At 48.6% G+C, this 18,817-nt stretch overlaps 1 protein-coding gene across 2 annotated transcripts in view; it reads left to right on the top strand.

Moving 5' to 3' along the window:
- The first annotated feature begins 482 nt into the window (after positions 1-482).
- The window catches only part of sev (receptor protein-tyrosine kinase sevenless), a 163,826-nt gene continuing 145,491 nt past the window's right edge, over positions 483-18,817 (top strand). For both annotated transcript variants that reach the window (XM_070538643.1, XM_070538645.1), the window contains exon 1: positions 483-840. In XM_070538643.1, the coding sequence (XP_070394744.1) occupies positions 640-840 (201 nt within the window). In that variant the 5' untranslated portion in view covers positions 483-639. The remainder of the gene's footprint in view (positions 841-18,817) is intronic.

Below are 18,817 nucleotides of genomic sequence, written 5' to 3' on the forward strand. Positions count from 1 at the left end.
CGAGTGTTGTGCAGCCTGTGACACCTGTTGAAACAAAAGTGCGCAAGTTTGCTCGTGGCGCAAATCAGAAACGAGCGCTGCTGAAATGCTGCACTTTCGTCCCACTTTCACGCATGATGTCGACCCGAGGAGCTTACTTTCACTCGCGTCACAAAGGCGCCTTAGCCAGCAGCCCCGATCGTGTTCTTCAATTTTCCCGCTCCTCATTCAAAAGACCCGGCGCAGTAGCGAAAAAAAAAAAAGAAAGAAACACTAAAACGACACAAAACGGACGACGCTGTCTTCGTTTGGGACGGGCCGGCGGTTCGCGTCCTCGCCGCCGGAGCGCGCGCGTCGTTTCCACCAATGGCGTGCTAGCTGTCTTGACGTCACCGGAGTGCCCGCGCATGCGCACTTCCTCGAAAGAGCTCGGGTTGTGGAGAGAAGAAAGGGGCGCGAGGGAGGGGGGGGGGGGGGGTGAGGACCGCGCGCGGGGCAAGTAAGCGGCCGAAAAAGCGCCGATGGGAGAGGACGACCGTGCGGAGCGGCGTGGCTGCGGCAGCGGCGTCCGACAGCGCACGTTTTGATTGCAATTTCTGCCGGTCGGCCCACTGCGGGCGCACACGGGTACATGGCGCGGTCAGCGAAAGATGCGCCACGATGACACGCGCTCCTCGGCGGCGGGATAACTGGCCGGGCCCGGCGGCGTGCTGCGCTCCCCATCTTCACCTCGTGACGACGGTGCGGTGGTTGTGTGTGTGGTGGCCCCTGCAAGCGCTGCTGCTTCTGTGCGCGGGGACATGCGGCTCGCCCGACGTGGATGTGGTGGCCACTTGTTACGCCGACTGCGGATCGCGCCTGGTAAGCTCCCGCTGTTTCCACGGCGCATCAGCTGATCTCATCGGGATCAGCTGCGCCGAACAGGTCCTTCTTTTTTATTTCTTTTTCCCCGAAAGCGCAGCTTGGCGTAGTCTCCAAGAGGTGCTCATGTGAGACGACACTTGGCTTCTCTTGTCGAACGTCCCGTACTGATGCGCGATCCAGTGCTTCAGTTTATTCGTGAACACGAACTGGGCGATGTAGGCATGCATGCTCTGGGACTAAGCAAATGAAAGTGTCGCATGAGGGTGATTCAGAATAGGTTATTCCCGAACTCAAATTGTGTCGAGGGACAAATGTGCCTGCAAGTACGGAGTTCGTTTGACAACGATCGCAGGAAGGCAGTGGACACAAATGCGAAACCGAAGAAATATATTTCGCAGGTCGTTCCTTACATGTGAAGCTTATCACACAAAATGTCTGTGGCATTTACTGTCCTTCTTCTCAGTGGCATTCCTTGCACATGCATTGCAGAGTGCGGATGTAACAATGCAAGTTTGTTTCGACAAAAGTTCCTTAAATAATAATTGTTATTCTCATTTTCTTAAACGGCGTTCAGCTTGCGTATCTTCGCTACAAACACGCACACTTTTGCATTAGCAGGCGTCCACTTGATGGTGTTCCTTGCGTTTCGCTTTTACTATGGTCACTGGCCGCAAACCGAAGTTGGCCAGTGACAATCAAGTGGGCTCTGGTATAACACGCACGTTGCAAATCAAGGCACACTCGAGCGTTAACTAGCAGTGGTACTTTAACACTGCCTTATGACTATCAGTAAACAAGCGTCCCAGCAGTCCGTGTTGGCCATGTCTCATTGGCCGCGGGCAACAGCGAAACTGCGCAGCCGCAAGGAACATCGCAAGAGACGCGTGCGGAGAGTTACGCCGCCGAGAGTAAAAGAACGAACGAGTGAAGGACGAGCACACAACGGGCGCAAGTCGTCCCTCTCTCGGGCAATCCTTCATGGCGGGCTGTACGCGCGGTCGACCGTGGGGTCAACAACAACGACAACAACTGTCCCTGCGCCGTCGTATATAGTGTCCCACGTCCTTGGCCCAAGTTCTGAGACGCAGTGAGAGACGGAGCTCCCTGCGAGGAGTGTCGCAAATCTCCGGTCGACGGTCCTCCGAGAAAGTGTCCTGCTGTTCCACTCGTAAGCCGACCTCGTGGTTTAGCGCGTTGGCGCTGACCTCAGCCCGAAAGTGCCGCCGTCGGCAAGTCTCTCCGGCCGGCGGCAGCGCCTCGTGTACACGAGTAGGTCGCACTGCCTATTCAGTCGGCGCCACAGCGGATGCTGTTGGGAAAGGAGTGGTGTGATATATACTCACGAAGCGGCCATGTTGGCAGCGAGAGGGCGAGAGCGATTGGAGAGACACATTATATACATCCAAATGCCTTGACTTTGAGTCAGCTGTGCATAGCTGACACGCGACCAGTGCGGTCAGAGAACGCAAAACATTTCTCTTGTGTTTATGTTCAGTCTTATTCCTTCCTGAAGTGTATGTAAACTGTTGGAGCCAAACTAGAAAGCTGTTATTATTTGACCGTCTAGTCCGTAAGGATTCCTTCGCGTGTTATTATCCACAGACGTGACCGAGCTTATTTCAGGTATCGTGCCAGGTGTATTAGCTATTTGCATAAATGTAACGCAGCATGCTTCAGAGGAATACGGATCGGGTGCGCACTTTTGAGCACCTTGTATATCGCGCATCACCGTGCAGGGTTTCCTGCCCAACATTCACTTTTAGAAGAGTCGCAACCCTTTCGAGCACGAAAGCTAAACTCCCTCTACATAAAAATACATACCCTCTGCGTGAGGAAGCTTTCGTGTTGAGCAAGTTTCTATCGTCAGCTATAATTATATTTTTATAACTAATCGTTATTGTCATGGACCATTTCCTTGGCTTCTGTCTAACTTCGTTTATATACGATCGAAGTGCGCCACAAGTGGGATCGCGGGAGCATTTATTATGCAGTGGTATTGATTACATTTGCATGAAACGAAGACGAGCAGAATGATGGTAACGCCCGCATGTAACGGCTATGTTTACGTTTTATTGGCTTAGAAGAGTAGCAGAAAACTTGGCATGCCTCTGGGCGTTTCACTGCACGTATAGTATCTCACGAGGCGGGGCTACAACTATAGTAGTAAGCACTTTTTGTTCGTGTGCTCCCGAACCAATCAACGCATGACCGCAGCTCTGTATAGCTCACGCAGAAGAGAGTAAGCCTCTATGCTGTTTCTAACAGTAACCTCACCTAACGTAACCTACACTCCACATAACATGAGGCAATGCTTTCTTTTTATAACTTTTATGACGCCGTGTTCATTTGGTGCTTCAATGCGAAACTGCGCGGATTATTAACAGGGCGTGCTCGAGTAGCTTCCCGTAAAGATAACCTTGAAGGTGTCATTACTTGCATAGTTTTGGATGTACGTATCATCATCAGCAGCAGCCTATTTTGTGTCCACTGCAGGATGATCGAAGGCCTCTTCCCTGCGATCTCCAGTTACCCCTGTCCTGCGCCAACCGATTACAACTTGCGCCTGCGAATTTCCTAATTTCATCACCCCACCCAGTGTTCTTCAGTCCTCGACTGCGCTTCCCTTTTCTTGGCACCCATTCTGTGACCTATAATGGTCCACTGGTAGTCTAACCTACGCATTACATGGCCTGCCCAGCTCCATGTTTTTTTTCTCTCCTAATGTCAATTAGAATATCGGGTATCCCCGTTTGCTCCCTGATCCACGCCGCTCATCTTCCTGTCTCTTAACGTTACGCCTTGCATTCTTCGTTCCATCGCTTTTCGCGTGGTCGTTAATGTGTTCTCGAGTTTCTTTGTCAACCTCGAAGCTTCTGCCCCATGTTTTAGCACCGGTGGAATGCATTGATTGTGTATACTTACCGTTTTATTCTATGCTAAGGTAGTTCATCGATTTCAAGCGTGTGCCTGAAACGTGAACTTTAAGAGTATCGCGTCTGTGTTGCGCTGGGCGAATCGAGGACGGCGAGAGCGTCGTACGCGTCACTGGTTGCTGACGACGCGGGCATTATGGTTGCCTGCAGTCTCCTCGCAAACACACAATGAGCCTGCCGCGTTCTGCCCACCCAAAGACAACTACGTGGGGAACGCTTGTCTCTCGACGAGTCATCCATCATGTAGCAGCTAGGCGAACGTCTGTTGACGTTGAAATGAATGGGAAGCGCCCGCAAACTTAAAAAACGGTGTCCCCAATGCGGCATCCACAGCGCGTACGTGCCGTCTGCTGATGAAAAAGGTCGCGAAAAAAAGTGTCTTCTGGGTCCCAGGCTTAATTTACCTTGCCTCTAAACCCAAGGTGGTAGCTTACCAATCGTGGCGCGACTGCAATGGAAATAGACACTCTTCCAAGTGAAATAAAAGAGGTGGTAACCACATTGTGCCTCATAGCAAGCAACACTCAAGAACCAGTGGAACTTGCGAGGTTGCAGATAGTTTGAGTTTTCTTCACTGTCCACTTGAAATGTTTTCCACGTAAAGGCCAAATATCGTCCTTTTAGACCAATCTATTCCAGCCGAATCCGTTCAACAACGTGCACAATCCTCATGCGAAGACTTCGAAGTAGTGACAAATCTCATCGCTATGACCTATTACCGTTTACCTCTAGTGCCCATAAAGAAGAAAAAAAACTACGTTAAATGAAATTGTAAGAATAATGCACTAGCATAAAAATGCCGTTGGTTTTGCAATTTGTTGACGTTGCACGACGCACCTGCTCTTAAGCAGTTCCGTGGTTAAGAACTTATCCAGTTTACTAATGCAATGTATAGTCACTGATTTGGGCGCATATGCGAACTGCAGCGATGAAAATATGACGTAGAAATTACGCTCTAAAGAGAAAAAAAGAAAGCATGCTATCAATCTATGAACCTAACGGAAGTCTAGCGGTGCCTACAGCGGTAGCTCTATAGGCACTGATGTGTTGATCCTCTGAGCGCCTCCCGGGACACGCGCAACAAGTGGTGGGCTGAATCGCAGCTGTCCACCAAGGAAAGGCGTACATGCGCTTCGTGCGACTCGTAGCGGTATAGTCAACGCAAACGGGCATGTGGTTACTCTGCGCATGCGTCGTATATCACATGCCTTCCCTAAACTGTACGTGTAGCACACAACCCTTAAACGAGCGGCTTATAATGAACCTGGGGTGGACTAAATGTTTGCGATGACCAAGGTTGATGACCAAGACAGTGCTGGTTTTCCAGCAGATGCTGTGTAACGGTGTGAACGTATACGATTACGGCATGGCCGCGGTGGGATTATATTGTGTCTGTAACACAATAACAAACACAATTGTAACAAACAAAAGCCGCATCGTCAGCTTTCTGTGTCCACAGATTTTTTGCCCAGCGTACGCAGATATATGGAAAATTCTTGAAACCTCCAGATTTTGGCTCAGCAGATGTTGCTTTTGTAAACCTATTGGTGTCTCAACTCAGATACTTGTACCCAGAGCGAATCCAAAGCTCTTCAAATTATTTTAATTTTCCGCTTTGTACTGAAAATGAAATATACGCTGTCATGATACTGACGAGGATAAAAAACTGGTGTGCCTTTGATTCAATTGTTTCCTTCATAGCGCTTCCCCTATATGCATGCGACTGCAGCTTCATGAACGGGATCATCAGTTGAGCGCCATTTCACAGTGTCTTTCCACTCGACGCAGGAATTTCCATGTAAGGTTTACAATATTTAAGATAAGGAAGTTCATCCTGGACGTCTTCGATTCGCCGTACTGCCCGAGGCGTTGCTTTTAGCCATTGAGCGTTGGGTTATACGCGGTGTCTCGGGCACTCCTGGCCAGTCCGGGGTTGGCAGATCGAACGCACCCGGTATTCTTTTGCTGGGCCAATTTCCAAATGTCGAAGTTGGGCCTTATGAATAGAAATCTCGCAAGACCAAGGTCCTGTTCGTATATGGCGATATATTAATTTAACCACAGCGCGACGGGCATTTTTTCCGGTTCCAGCGCACTGTGGCAAAGCCGCACGCGCGCTTAGAAAAACCTGGGCAAAGGACACTGGACGGCCTCGTTGACGGTCTCGCGGATTTTCACCGAAATACTTACAGGTGTCGATTCTACATATCGCGCACTGACGGCAACGTAATCAATCGCGGGGCTGCACCAGAACGCGCGACAGGAGAGCGAACAAAGGTCCGCGCGCTGGGTCGCCTACATAGCGTCGAAAACACGCGCAGTTCATTCGCGCGTTGGAATCGCTTCATTTCGGTGACTGCGATTCTCTCCCTCTTTCCAGAACTCTCTCTCTCTTCGTCGCTGTCGCCGGAAGTGGTACCTGTTTATTACGGCGCTCCTTCGCAACGGACAGCCCCGCATGCTCCGCGCATTGTGCGGCGGTGGGCTTCAGCCATATCCCTTCGAGCCCTCCCCGGCCCTTCCCATTCGCCACCATACCCACTACGCCTACACTGCCGCTCGCTGCTGCTGCTGCGGCGGCATTTCTGACGACACACATCGTTGCCCGATGCCTTTGGCTGCGGCGGCCTCTGTCCGTTGCATGCATGCGCAGCGTTGTCAGCAGTGGTCGGTGGCAACGCTCCCCCCCTCTCCCCCCCCCCCAGACCCTCGTCCTGCCGTCGGAGACGACTTCCTGCGCTGGCGGAAGCCCGTGGTCTCGCGCGACCAATTCACGCACATCCATCCACGCGCAGTGGGTACTATACATGACTGAGTCGTGCGTGTCCGAAAAACCCCCGCGCGTTTTGTTTGTGAGTTCGTTCCTTCGTGAGCCGAGTCGGCACTGGCGGCTCAACGTGTGTGTGTGTGTGGGGGGGGGGGGGGAGAGGTATGAAGTCGCGGCGGCACATTTATCTTTTTTATTTCCTTTTTTACTAGCCTTCCAACGCGCATCGTGAAGAAGAGTGTTGACGTAAGCGCGGTTGTCCTATAGGCCCTTCGTGACTGTGCGCTTTGTTCACCGAGGTGACTCCTGTCTTACCCGGGGCTCTGGGTGTGTGCGTGCGTTTGTCGTGATGTTACGTTTAGCTCATACCGGTGTGCGTTTCGTGATGGGATGCTGAAAAATACCGCTGAATCGGAAGCTGTGAAGAGAGTGCAACAACAACCTCTCTTCCGTCTGCTGCGTCGAGTTAGTCTGCGCTGTTTGGATCGTCTCCGGAAGGAATGAGAGGGGAAATAAAACAATTGGAAAGACGCATGTAGATTTTATGCTAGCGCTGTTGTCGCAATAAATTTTTCGATTACGTAAAGGGAGCTAACCTAATATCATTAGCCGTGTGCACGGCTAATGTCAACAGAATTCTGCAAACGTTCGGTGGTGTGTAACATGAAATTTGGTCACTCTGGTTTCTTGGAAGCTGATCTGCATCAAATTTTCTTTTCATAGTCAAGGCAAATGAATTCGCAGGGTCGAGAGAGAGACATGCATTTGTGATGACCCTTCTTGGCTTCAACAAACAGTGTAACTGATGACACTTTTCCCATAAATGTCTTATGTTCTTCCTTCTTCTGCGGAAAGAGTTTGGCAGAGGGAAGGGGAAAAGAACTACAGAAAGATGAGCTGGTTTGTAAGGATTCATCGTGAAAGAAGGTAAGGCATGCAGACATGGACACAAGAGAAGAGAACCAGACGTGCGTGTTGTCTGGTTCTCTCCTTTTGTGTCCGTGTCCGCACGCCTTACCTTCTTTCACGAGGAAGAGGAAGTTCTGTTCCTGAAGGTCTGCATTTTCCTGTGTCAACTGAACTTTCAAACAATACAGCTAACGTCTGTATGTACAGCTTTAAACACTCAGGTTGTCTATACAGCGATACGCTCGGTCCTGTTCCGCAGTGTCGAACTTTCAGCGCATGAGCTCGTATAAATAATGAAGCGCTGTATAGCAAGAGTAACGTTATGTTAATCGCACGCAGCTAAATTGAAATAGCGGCTCCAGCTATAATACAGCTGCCAATTTTGCGATATCTCCCCTTTCCGAAATATTCATCGCTTTTTCAAGGCAAGACGACGATATCCCCCATTCAGCTGCGGTATTTTAGTTGATCCAGGGTCAAACTGAGGATGAATAATGACAACCTGAAAGGCGCAAACACTTGCACATGCAATGCATAGAGAATAAAACTAGAAGACAGACAAATGGGAGGCGCTCCGTTTGTCTGTCTCCTATTTTTCTTCACATTACATTGCAAGCCCGCGTGCTTGCACCATTCAGGCTGTAATTAAGGTGTGCCAGCTAACACAGCAACAAGCTCTGCTTGAGAATGAATGCGTTGCCTATTTTAATAATCTCCAAGCACACAAGCTAAGAGTTAAAAATGAAACTGGCACTTAAATATTAGTTTACTTACTTACAAGCCTTCGCTCACTTTGAAAATTAAGCAGGAAAGACCGTCCCTTAAAGAACGCGCAGTGCCCGCTACGCGGGCACAGACTTAGCCCAGCCGTAACTCCACTTCGACCACAACATAAACGACCGAACAAGCAAGCAACAAACGCGCACGCGCGCGAGCATGCATACGTGCAGACACAAGCAAACAAGGAAGCGAGCGCGAGGGAGCATTTTTCGAACGAACTCGCAGATAATCGTCCAAGAAACGCCGAGCGCACACAGCGCGTGCTTGCACGCGCGCAGCAACACCCGCGCCTAAAAACAAGAGCAGGCAAAAGCGCGCGCACTCTCTCTCGTTGCAGCCTGATAGCCGGGCTGTCGCTGCTACAAATGGGCCCGTCGGTGGTGCCCGTCCGAGCCGCGCCACCCACCCGCGCGTAGTGGCGACGAGAGTCGTCGTCCCCTCTGGCAGCCGCGGCAGACACAAAGCAGGCGTCGCATCGCGGGCCGGAACAGAGCCGCGGCAGCGCCCACGGGTGGGACCGCGCGTCTCGCAGCCCAGACCTTGCGGCCGCGCAGGCTGTTGGCCCCGGCAGCGTCGCAACGAGCGCTCCGAACGCAACGGCGACAACCGTTCTTATTTAATTTTTTTGCAAGCCGCGTAGCAATAGCGTACGCGTACGTAAATGTGCAGCGACGTTAGCGGCGCCAATGTTGCGCCAACGTTGTTCCAACGTTGCGCCACTGTGTGATGCGAAATCGAGCCTTCGATCGTTGGCTGCGCTTTCCGCGGGCGCTATAGGCGTATGTTAATTGGAGGCGCGCCCAAAGCTACAAACCTCCCTTGTGTGGCAACACCGCCACCAACGTTGCCGTTACCACGGCCGCCACCACCCCAAATTAGTAATCCATAAGCAACCATCAAAACAAGAGCGCGATCTCGCGCGAGCTCGAGAGAGTGAGAGAGAGAGAGAGAGAGAGAGAAGGCAGGGATATTAGCCAGCAAAGCGTCTAGGGAAAGGAGAAGAGGAACCAAAAGAATCAGCAAGTTTCAAAAGCGCGCTGCGGACAAGACACAAGCGCAGGAACGAGTACGATAAGCATGGCACTGTCTTCATATGGACGTTTATTGAGAGATTGAGAGAGTATATGATGCGAACGACCTTAACCATATGACGACGTGACTATCGGTTGTGTCTGCTTGCCATCCGCTGCGGTAGCTCAGTGCCTTTGCCGCAGCGCTGCTGAACAAGGGGTCACGTGCTTGATCCCGGCGCGACGGCCGCATTCCGATGGGGGAGAATTGCGAAAGCGCTCTTGTGACCCCGCGGCTGGTTAAAGTTATCCACGAGTCATAGCGTCACGTAATCAGATCGCCGTTTTGGCACTTGAAACCGAAACGTCAGTTGCAAGACGTGCTCGTTGTACTTTTGCTGTTTTTTTGTTTCCTGTTCGCAGCGCTCTCTTGAAAATTGAGTACGGATCCCCAACTCACCAATGTTCACACCCTCTTAAGCATATAAAAGTTATTGCATTTGGTTACTGTACTTTTCAAATCGGGAAAGCTTTGTATTTTCGGATGTATGCGCATTTACTTCCGGAATCTCTCATTTTTGTTGTTATCTCGTCTATCGTTCCATTATCCTTAATTTTCTTGGCCCCTTATCTGATTACAGAGTTGCCAGCGGGTATGCACACATGTCTAACCACCCCATCTCTCGCTGTCTCTTTTTTTCCCCCTCTGCTTCCTCTTTTCTGCAGTTGTGCACGTTCTTGCTTCCGTGTCCTCTTTCATTTTCATGTTCGCGCGCGTTGTGTTTGGAGTGTGTCACTCATGATGGACCTCGTTTGCATGTGTCCGGAAACATTTGTGCTCCGTAAAGTTTAGAATTGAGTTCACAATATTTTTATTTCCTTTTTCTTCTTATTTAGCCGCATGGGACCAACAATAGGCGTATCTGGAGCCAGCATTTCCACAAGGAGATTGCCTTCGTCAGGCCGAGCACAAGTCCCCTTGCCGGAACGTTGGCTGCGTAAATTTGTCTCAGTTCAATGCTTCTTTGTTCTTGTTGCCCCAGTGTTGACCATTTCAAATCTACATATTCCTCTATATATCATTCTTGCTTAGTTTTTCTCATGTCTTGCTCGTAAAGTTTGAAGCGGTTTATGCACATTTATCATTCAGCGAAGAGGAGTATGTGACTTGTGGTACAGCTATGCTTTATCTTGTTAAACAAATCTAATAAAAATAACGTAGGCCGAATGTTTGCAACAGAGGTAGTCCCTTGGGCGAGTTCTGCAGCTGTATTCGCAGTATAAACGAGAGAGAGAGAGAGAGAGTTAAAAAGAGGTCAAACATTTATTAAGTCCAGTCGATTTGGCCTGGTCTTCGCGCAGTTGTTGACGCCAGTTCAGTGCCATTTCTTACTCGTGCAGTATACTGACTGTGCACCTCCTTAATGCACGATCCTTACATGTACTACACACCTTCCGCATTGCGAGGAATCCTGTGAATCCGTGCTGCGCGAAGCCTGTGCTGTGTGAAACGAATAGCAAAGTGCAGCGCTTCCTGGGATATAGTCTTGGAAGTGCAGGTGAATAGAATGGTCCTATCACCTGTTCTTCCTCTTTCCGCTTCGCTGATGGTGACTATACACAGATGTTTTTTTTTTTTGTAGATCACACCAAATGTTTGAAAATTGCCTGTGGCACAATTGTAAACTTTGGATTGAATTGTCCGAAGAGCAACCATTACTTGTACAATAAACATTGAATCGGCTAATTAAAACGAAATAATTAAGTGTCTAACTAATAACTTTACGGCACATGATGCAATTTACAACTTGTAGCCGGTAAGTTAGCAAGGCGCATCCACTTAGAACAAATTCTGAGGATGGCTCCGGTGTCGAGATATATCCCTCCAAACTTGCGGTAACAATAGAGTGCTGATCTGCTCACTTTTTCACAAAACACCACGTTATGCTATAAAATACGAAAATAATTGTAACAGTCAAAGTGTTTCGTCCAACACTTTGGGAGTGAACATCTTTCTTTATTTATTTTGTTCATGAAAGCTTTACCAGCGTAAGCTTAACGCATGAACCAGTGATTCACATTATATACAGCGTCATACGATGGCGTTTGCTCATCGCCTTCTGCAGAACCCTTCATCCAACCGCAGAGTGATTTAATAAATGCTGAGGGGCATAAACCACGCATAAGGTCAAACATAAATAGCAAAAGCTATCCCATCGAGGGCCCCTACAAACTTTATGAACATAGCTATAACATAGCTATGTTCATAGCTATATAGTACTCGAAGGCTCTTTCCCTGGGCCGCAAAACAGCTAAACCTTTACAGCCAGCACAACAAAGAGAGATAATCAACACCATACGCACGTATCGCCGGCTCTTTTACCAATATCTCCAAGCACTAGAGCGCTTGTTTTTCCACTGTTATCGCTAGCTGATGTGCTAAACCAGTGGGGACGGGAAAGCATGCAGAGTTTCTAAGTAGCAACTGCTTAAGACCACCGTTCTCACATTCCCGTTCATTTTCGTTCGATGTAGGCCGCCTCTTACGATTTTTTAAGCGCAGACAATGTATTGTATACTGTTCTTTTGGCAATGATTGTCAGTATAAGAGTGAATGAAATTACTAGAGTGTGACAACACCTTTTAATTAATTAATCAAAATTAACTAAGCTTCGAGTCCAGCTGTGGGAGTCGATTAGAGTGCCGTCATAACGGCGGGCATCCAGATAAATTGTGTCCAGTGTTATATTGTTACCGCACCACTGCCAAGGTGTAGGGGTGAGGTTCCTTTCAATTCACATCGGCTGCATCTCCTACACGTGCTATTTAACGAGTTTGCTTGGGGAATGTGGCGTGTATGACTGTATTTACTTTGAGACGCACACCGAGATTGTCAGTGGTTGTCCTATTGGCCCATATTCCATCCTGAATTGGAGCTCCACTGTACCAAGCGATGTATTCAGCAGTTTTGTGGCCCTGCATGTAGCAGACGCACGGGTCCACGGGCCCAAGATCTTCTCCTCTGTGAAAGGCCTGTTGTCTAAGTGCCCGGAAGCTATTCGAATGGCACTCCTATCACCTCTTGATATGCACCAGCCTTTACGACCGCCTGTGACTGACTCAGTGATGAACCCTTGTGCCAGTAACCGTGCAAACTGTGAACGTCTTTCTCCCTTCTCCTATTTCAGTCCCCTTTCCCAAGTGCATAGTAGCCTACCTGGTTAACCTCCCTCCCTTTCCCTTAAGACTTCTCTCTCTCTCTCTCTCTCTCTTTCAGCAATTACTTTTTTTTCTTCTTTTCTTTATTGTTTGTTTCACGGATTCTCTCCGTGTAGGGGGCAGAGGTAAAGGCAAAATGCCTGACAGAGCCTCTGCGCCCCTACAGTTCAAGGCAGCATGACATATCATTCACATACATATTTGTCGAACATATCTTTTACAGCACACAGCAACGAAAAATTCAGTTATTCAGAACACATGTCTCCAAATCATTACTTTTGATTCAACGGGATAGATTTCGAAAAAGCAGAAGATACATACGCAATAAGTATTACATAACAATAAAATTGGCTTACACCAGAAGTCAACAAAGAAAATAAAACCATAGAATCACTTGCTCAAAAATAAATAGCACATACAGTAAGTAGATCAGTACATAGAAACATTTTAGAAAAAAAAAACGAAGGTTTAGACTGATACGCGATGTAAATGCCGAAACAATGGCAAACATGAGTTACAAGCGCTGTAACATAACTGAGGTTACATGTGTTATCAGGGATGAGCACAAGTTACTCAAAATGAAAATGTAATGTCACTGCCCACTAATAGGTTTTTACAGTCATTTTTGAAGATAATCAACACCATGATGGTCACTTCAGCAACACGTCCAGTCGGCTTTACGTATACCTGCGTTGATGAGTGTATTGACAGTTACCATCTATTGTCACTGTAGACGCACGAAACACGGCTACATCCCGCACTGGCAGTAATGCTAAGAAAATCCTCTCTTGATATTCGAACAGCGTTTACGAAAGTTGTGCTTTGCAGATAAGCCACGTTAGCGAAAGGGGTGTGGGACTTCAAAGTGACAAAGCTTGTATGGTCAGAAAACGTGAGTCTCCTGCTCACTTCTTCAGGTTCACATCCAGAAACAACTAAATATTAAAGAAACGTGCCTGAAAAAAGAGTTGAAAGCTAAATGGGGGGGAGTGAAGGACACCCGGTGCTCCTTGCTGCCGATATCGACGTTTGATTCTTTTCTTTTCTTTTTCTTAGGTTTGGCACTTAAGGCACCAGATTGTGCAGATAGGAGAAGCGAGACCCCTAATTGTTCTCGCAAATGGGCGGCGTCTTTGAGTGCTCTGACAAGACAAGAAAAAAAAAAATTCTCAAGGGCGCGACTTCGCTTTAGGACGACCGTCTACTTGTCTGGGCGCCGCTGTTTAGGAAGTCTGTAGGCTGCGTCTGCAAGACTGCAATGTTACTTTGAGCCGCGTGCCAGATGTTTTGCGTATAGTTTCTTATTTAGCTTACTTCTGGTTTATTTGTTTTTTCTTGCGTGGAGCACTTTTGCTGAGCGCGCTTTCATGGGTGGGCACTGCTGCGCCGGAATGCTTGCGCCGATATGCCGGCGTGGCTGAGTTGACTGGGGTGACGCTATTTACATCGCACAAAAAAATAATAAGTATATAACAAAATAAAAGGAAGCAGTCGTTCCGCGTACACGGACATGCGATAACAGTGGTATTTCAACCAAAGGACATACATGCTTGGGACGACATCAACAACAAATATTTACGTTTTGTTTTATTTATTGGAATGCGGAAGTATCCGTGGATATCACAACACGGTATACGGCGCCAATAATTTAACGCAACCTATTCGTATATTCTGCAATCTGTTAACCAGCTTCTTTTGAGCACGACGCACTGGTATACGGGGGAATAATGATTAAGAGACTGATTGCTATGAATGATAGAAATACTCGCGACGTACTTTCCTGGGGCAGGGAAGAGTGGAAGCTGATTTATCATCGAAAAGAAGAAAAGGAAGAATAAATTCCGCGCAGTTTTGAAAGCTGTCGAAACATGACTGGACAAGCTGGATGCACAAACACGGTCACAAGGGACCTACTTCGGGCAGCATGCACGGACGCGGCAGATCTAAAGGAGTGCAAACTTTGGACGTCGCTGTTAAGGTTACCATCGGTTATCGCTCTCGCCGCAATCCTGAGCCTGCTCCAATCTCTCTCTCTCTCTCTCTGTCTTTCTCTCTCTCTCTCTCTCTCTAGCAACTGGGGCTAGCAAGCGAAAGACTGCAGTGCGCTTGCAGAAACACGGAAAACATTTAAACCACTCCATTGCTGGACCAGAATTTTTGGGATGCAGAGTGCACGTTCAACTTGTACTGCAGCTAATTTAACTTCGCATTTACGTGTGTCGATGATCGTTGGTCGTTGATTCCGAACATTGCTCAACCTCGTGCAACCTTAACCTCATAATCTTGACCTCGTGCAAAACATTGCTCATTGGCTTCGAACCATCGCATGTTTAACCGAAAAACGATTACGTGAAACATTGTTTCTCGGTGCCAAGTCAGGTGCATGCAAAACCGTATGCAAGAGGTTTAATCGCAATCTTGTGGCCCCTTTGCAGTATTTGAGGAAATTGATAATGATTTTATCTAGGCCACTGAGTCAGCAGGGACGATGAAAGGTGCGTTTCGAATACAGTGAGACGTCACGAAAATCCAGAACGCCACATCAACGTGGCGACACCCTGCACGATGTCACATCTGCATCTTTGTGCTCACGCATTTATATACAAACAAAAAGAGGGGGGGGGGGGGGGGAATTCATATTGTGGCAAGCCTAATGAGACCGTTACATTACAATGCTGTTAGTCTAGCCCAGTATTTAAAAAAATGAATTTATCGCATTTGTAACGTTCACCAGTTGGTATTAAAAAAAAAAACTAACTTAAAATGCGATCATATCCCTGAGGTGTCTTCGGTTCCCAGGAGATCAAGGCCTGCACGTGGAAAAGACTTCTTAAGATAAGTGCACAACATATTTCCTCATTCGTGCTCCATATCGCTCTTTGTTTATTTTCTGCGTTGCGGAGAAAACAACCCGAGCTGTAACGCGCAAAAAAATAGTCGGCACTTACCAACAACGGTGGGCGATGGAGGAAAGAACCGCAATCTTATCCCGCCTTTGTTGTTCACGATGCAGACCGCGCAGGTGCATTGTTTACAAACAGACACGCAAGGAGATCATCACTCGCCCCGCTATCTTTCGACCTATTGCGTCGCGCAGGCTCTATATCGCCACATGTCCAACGCTCTTCTTTATTTATTTTTATATACCTGAGTTTTCTTCGCGACTGAAATAAGGCAGTATAGGGCTATACGTGTGCCAGAAACACGTTGCCGTACTGGCTCCATTGTCGACTCCGTATTTCTAAGTTGACTCGCTCGATAGTTCTTCATCTCCTGAATTATCCTCACCCCCATTGTTGTCGCTTGCGGCTTTGTCTACATATACTTAGAACGCGGCGAACACGACCTGGAGAAACGGCAAAGACGATGCGATGAAGGCACAGCCCGCTCCCTCAAGTTCTCTCTATAGATGAGGGTGGCGATGTGGGCTTGTTGGTCGGTCATCATTGAAGGGAATCTGTATGGCGCAACAAAACAAGGACACAAGAAGACAAGCGCTTTTAGCGCTTGTCTTCGTCTTCGTTTTCGTCTTGTCTTCGTCTTCGTTTCTTCTTGTGTCCTTGTTTTGTTGCCGCTATGCTATACAGATACCCTCTCTCTAGATGGCTTGCGTCCCATCGGCGATGTACGGACTACGCACTGCATTGAATCAAAAGATATCGTTGCCGCCATCTGGCGAATGTGGGAATCTATTACTACTGAGGAGACTCACCGCACACGGCGTCGGACAGGAAAGAGTAAAACGAAGAGGGGGAGAGAAAAACAAAGGGGGGAGGGCGACTAATCGACGCTAGCACCGCAGAGCGACCGTTCACCGAGAGACCAGTTTTATACAGGCACCGCGCAACGGTCCCAGAGCGTGACGCCAAAGGCTGCGAGATACGCTCGCGATAACTTCGTATAGACAGAGGTGTCCCATTCTATTCCTTATTGAGCAGCCTATTGTTCGCGCGTCGCTGCCCGTACGTGGAGAACTGTGTGATTCAAAAATGTAAGAATGATCGCCATGAAATCGAGCGATAAAAATGGGGGGGGGGGGGGTTATGAGAGACGCAGTACAAGGACACAAAGTGGAAATAAATGACAAAGTAAAAATAAAATAAAAGTAATGCCTCTAAGTGTGGTGCTTTAGCCTCGCTCGAACACAAGATCTGGTCTCGCGAAAGAATTGAAGACTCGGCGATCACAGATGCGTCCAGGGGGGAGGCTGCACTTCGCAGCCCGGACTTAGATGAACAATTCTAGGATGTCCAGCAGGCTCACGACGTGGCCGTGAGGCTTGGCCTTCCGGTCCCCACGTATAGGAGCGGCCCGCTTAGTGGTTGATCATCACTACTTGCAGGACCAAATAAAGTTTTCCATCCATCCATCCATCTGAGAGTGCCAGCGCTGAGTAGTTTCCTCATCAAACGCAACGAGCACGTGAAACAGGTGTAAGCGTCTCTGACAACCCTCATTTATACCACTCGGGCACTTTCGCCAATCTGCAAAGCAGGCTTATCGAAATGGCACCGTTATGAGCCTGTCGCAGGAGATACAGATATCTTCGTTTGCCTTGGCAGTCAAAGGCTCGCGAGGACAACTGGCCATAATTGACGGCCTCTGTATATTTTACGCCGGACCCATGCTCTCAACCCAGCGCAGGATGAGAAAAGCAGTTTCAGTGCAAGCTTTACCTGTCTATACACAGGTCTACCAATCACAAGTAAATAAATAAATAAATTTAATGAAGCTACGTATTCAGAGAGGACGACTTGTGAATGTGGGTGGACAAAATTTTCGTCTTATCGGAAAAGAATGGTTTACGATCTCGTCCACTGTTAGTAACGCAGGCGCTGGAACACTAACCTTTTTTCGTCAACGTATCTAAGTATAGAGCGTTCCACCTCTTGTATGCGTTATGCGCACAATCCTAATTTCATCCCGATATTTCTTCTCTCTCCTTCTCCTTTTCTTTTTTTTTCTTTTCGCAAAATAGAATGGTACAGTCCGGAATTAGGGGGCGGCTTAGCTTGTGTGTATACATAGAAGCCGTGTGCCACGTATTCACAGAAGAACACGCAGCTCGAAATAAACAGCCAAAAACAAACAGCTGCTTCCGCTTCCCCGCGCGCTAGCTCCTCTAATTGAACCGGCCGAATCGCGACCCAAATTCCGCTTCTCGCCGTGGGAAACCGCCGCATTCCGGCTAAAACAAACTGTCCCCGCCCCCGCGCGCTGTGAAAAGACACGCACGCACGCACATACATTCGCGTGCGTCCACTCCGTGTATATATATATATATATAACAGTTGTCTATGTACACACGCACACTCGACGAGAAATGAAAATCGGCTCATCGCCCCCCAGTACGGGTCTCTCTTTCTACTTGGGTTTCGGCCTGCAGGCGTGAATGCGTGTGTGTGTTATGGCTGACCGAAACGGAGCGAAACAAAACGAAAACAAGGAAGCGGGGCATTCCTATGGATATCTTTTCATATTTCTTTCTGGGTTTTTTTTTTTTTAATCGCGATGTTTGTCATTCCAGCGCCTGCTCGCCGCACGTGACCGTCGGCGGCGGGTCGCCCGACGTCGCGACAGACGTCGCCACTCTTCTCCCCGTTACTCCACCGTCACCCGTTGCCATTGGCAACGCGTACCGTTCCCGCGACCTCTGGGCGCGAGTGTTTGCTCTGCAAACGGACGTGTGGCTCGCGTCGCCGTGTGGCCGGCGGTCGGTCAGCGCGTGGCGTGTGAGTTTAGGGAGCCGCGCCGCGCCGGGGGGGATTCGGGTTGTGCTTGTTGCCTTTGGCACCTCCTCCTCGGACACCGGCTTCATCGGCCGCCGCGGGTCAGTAAGCCCGCGGTCCTAGCTCTCTCTTTCCTCCGCCCCAGTTCGCGCTGTTTATAGTAACGGAAAAGTGCCCCGCGCGTGGATTTATTTCTCCTCGCCAGAACGTTTGGTCGCTCTATACGTGAACTCCGGGTTGAAGCGGAACGCTTATGCTTTGACCGTTCTGTAGTTTCGCTCTATCGAATGCGGTATCTTGAAGTCGCAAATCATTTTTTATTATCAATTTTTTTTACTTAAGCATGCAATGGCGCGAAATTAGCGAAGCCGGATAGCGTTCAGGGCGTCTGTGAGATGATTTCATGAGGTACTTGGTTATTATGCGTTACAGAGCCCGTTCTGCAGTTAAGAGTATTACGCATTAGGATACATGGCCGGTGTTCTATTCGAGTTACAGAATTGGCGCTGAGGGAAAAGAAGCGCAGTGAGGATGGCAGAGAATCAGGCGGTCTGATGAAATTAGGAAATTTGCATGCATAACTTGGACTCAGCTAGCGCAAGACAGGGAAACGTGGAGATCACTGGG

This window comes from Dermacentor albipictus, chromosome 5 (assembly GCF_038994185.2).
Source record: "Dermacentor albipictus isolate Rhodes 1998 colony chromosome 5, USDA_Dalb.pri_finalv2, whole genome shotgun sequence".
Lineage (NCBI taxonomy): Eukaryota > Metazoa > Arthropoda > Arachnida > Ixodida > Ixodidae > Dermacentor > Dermacentor albipictus.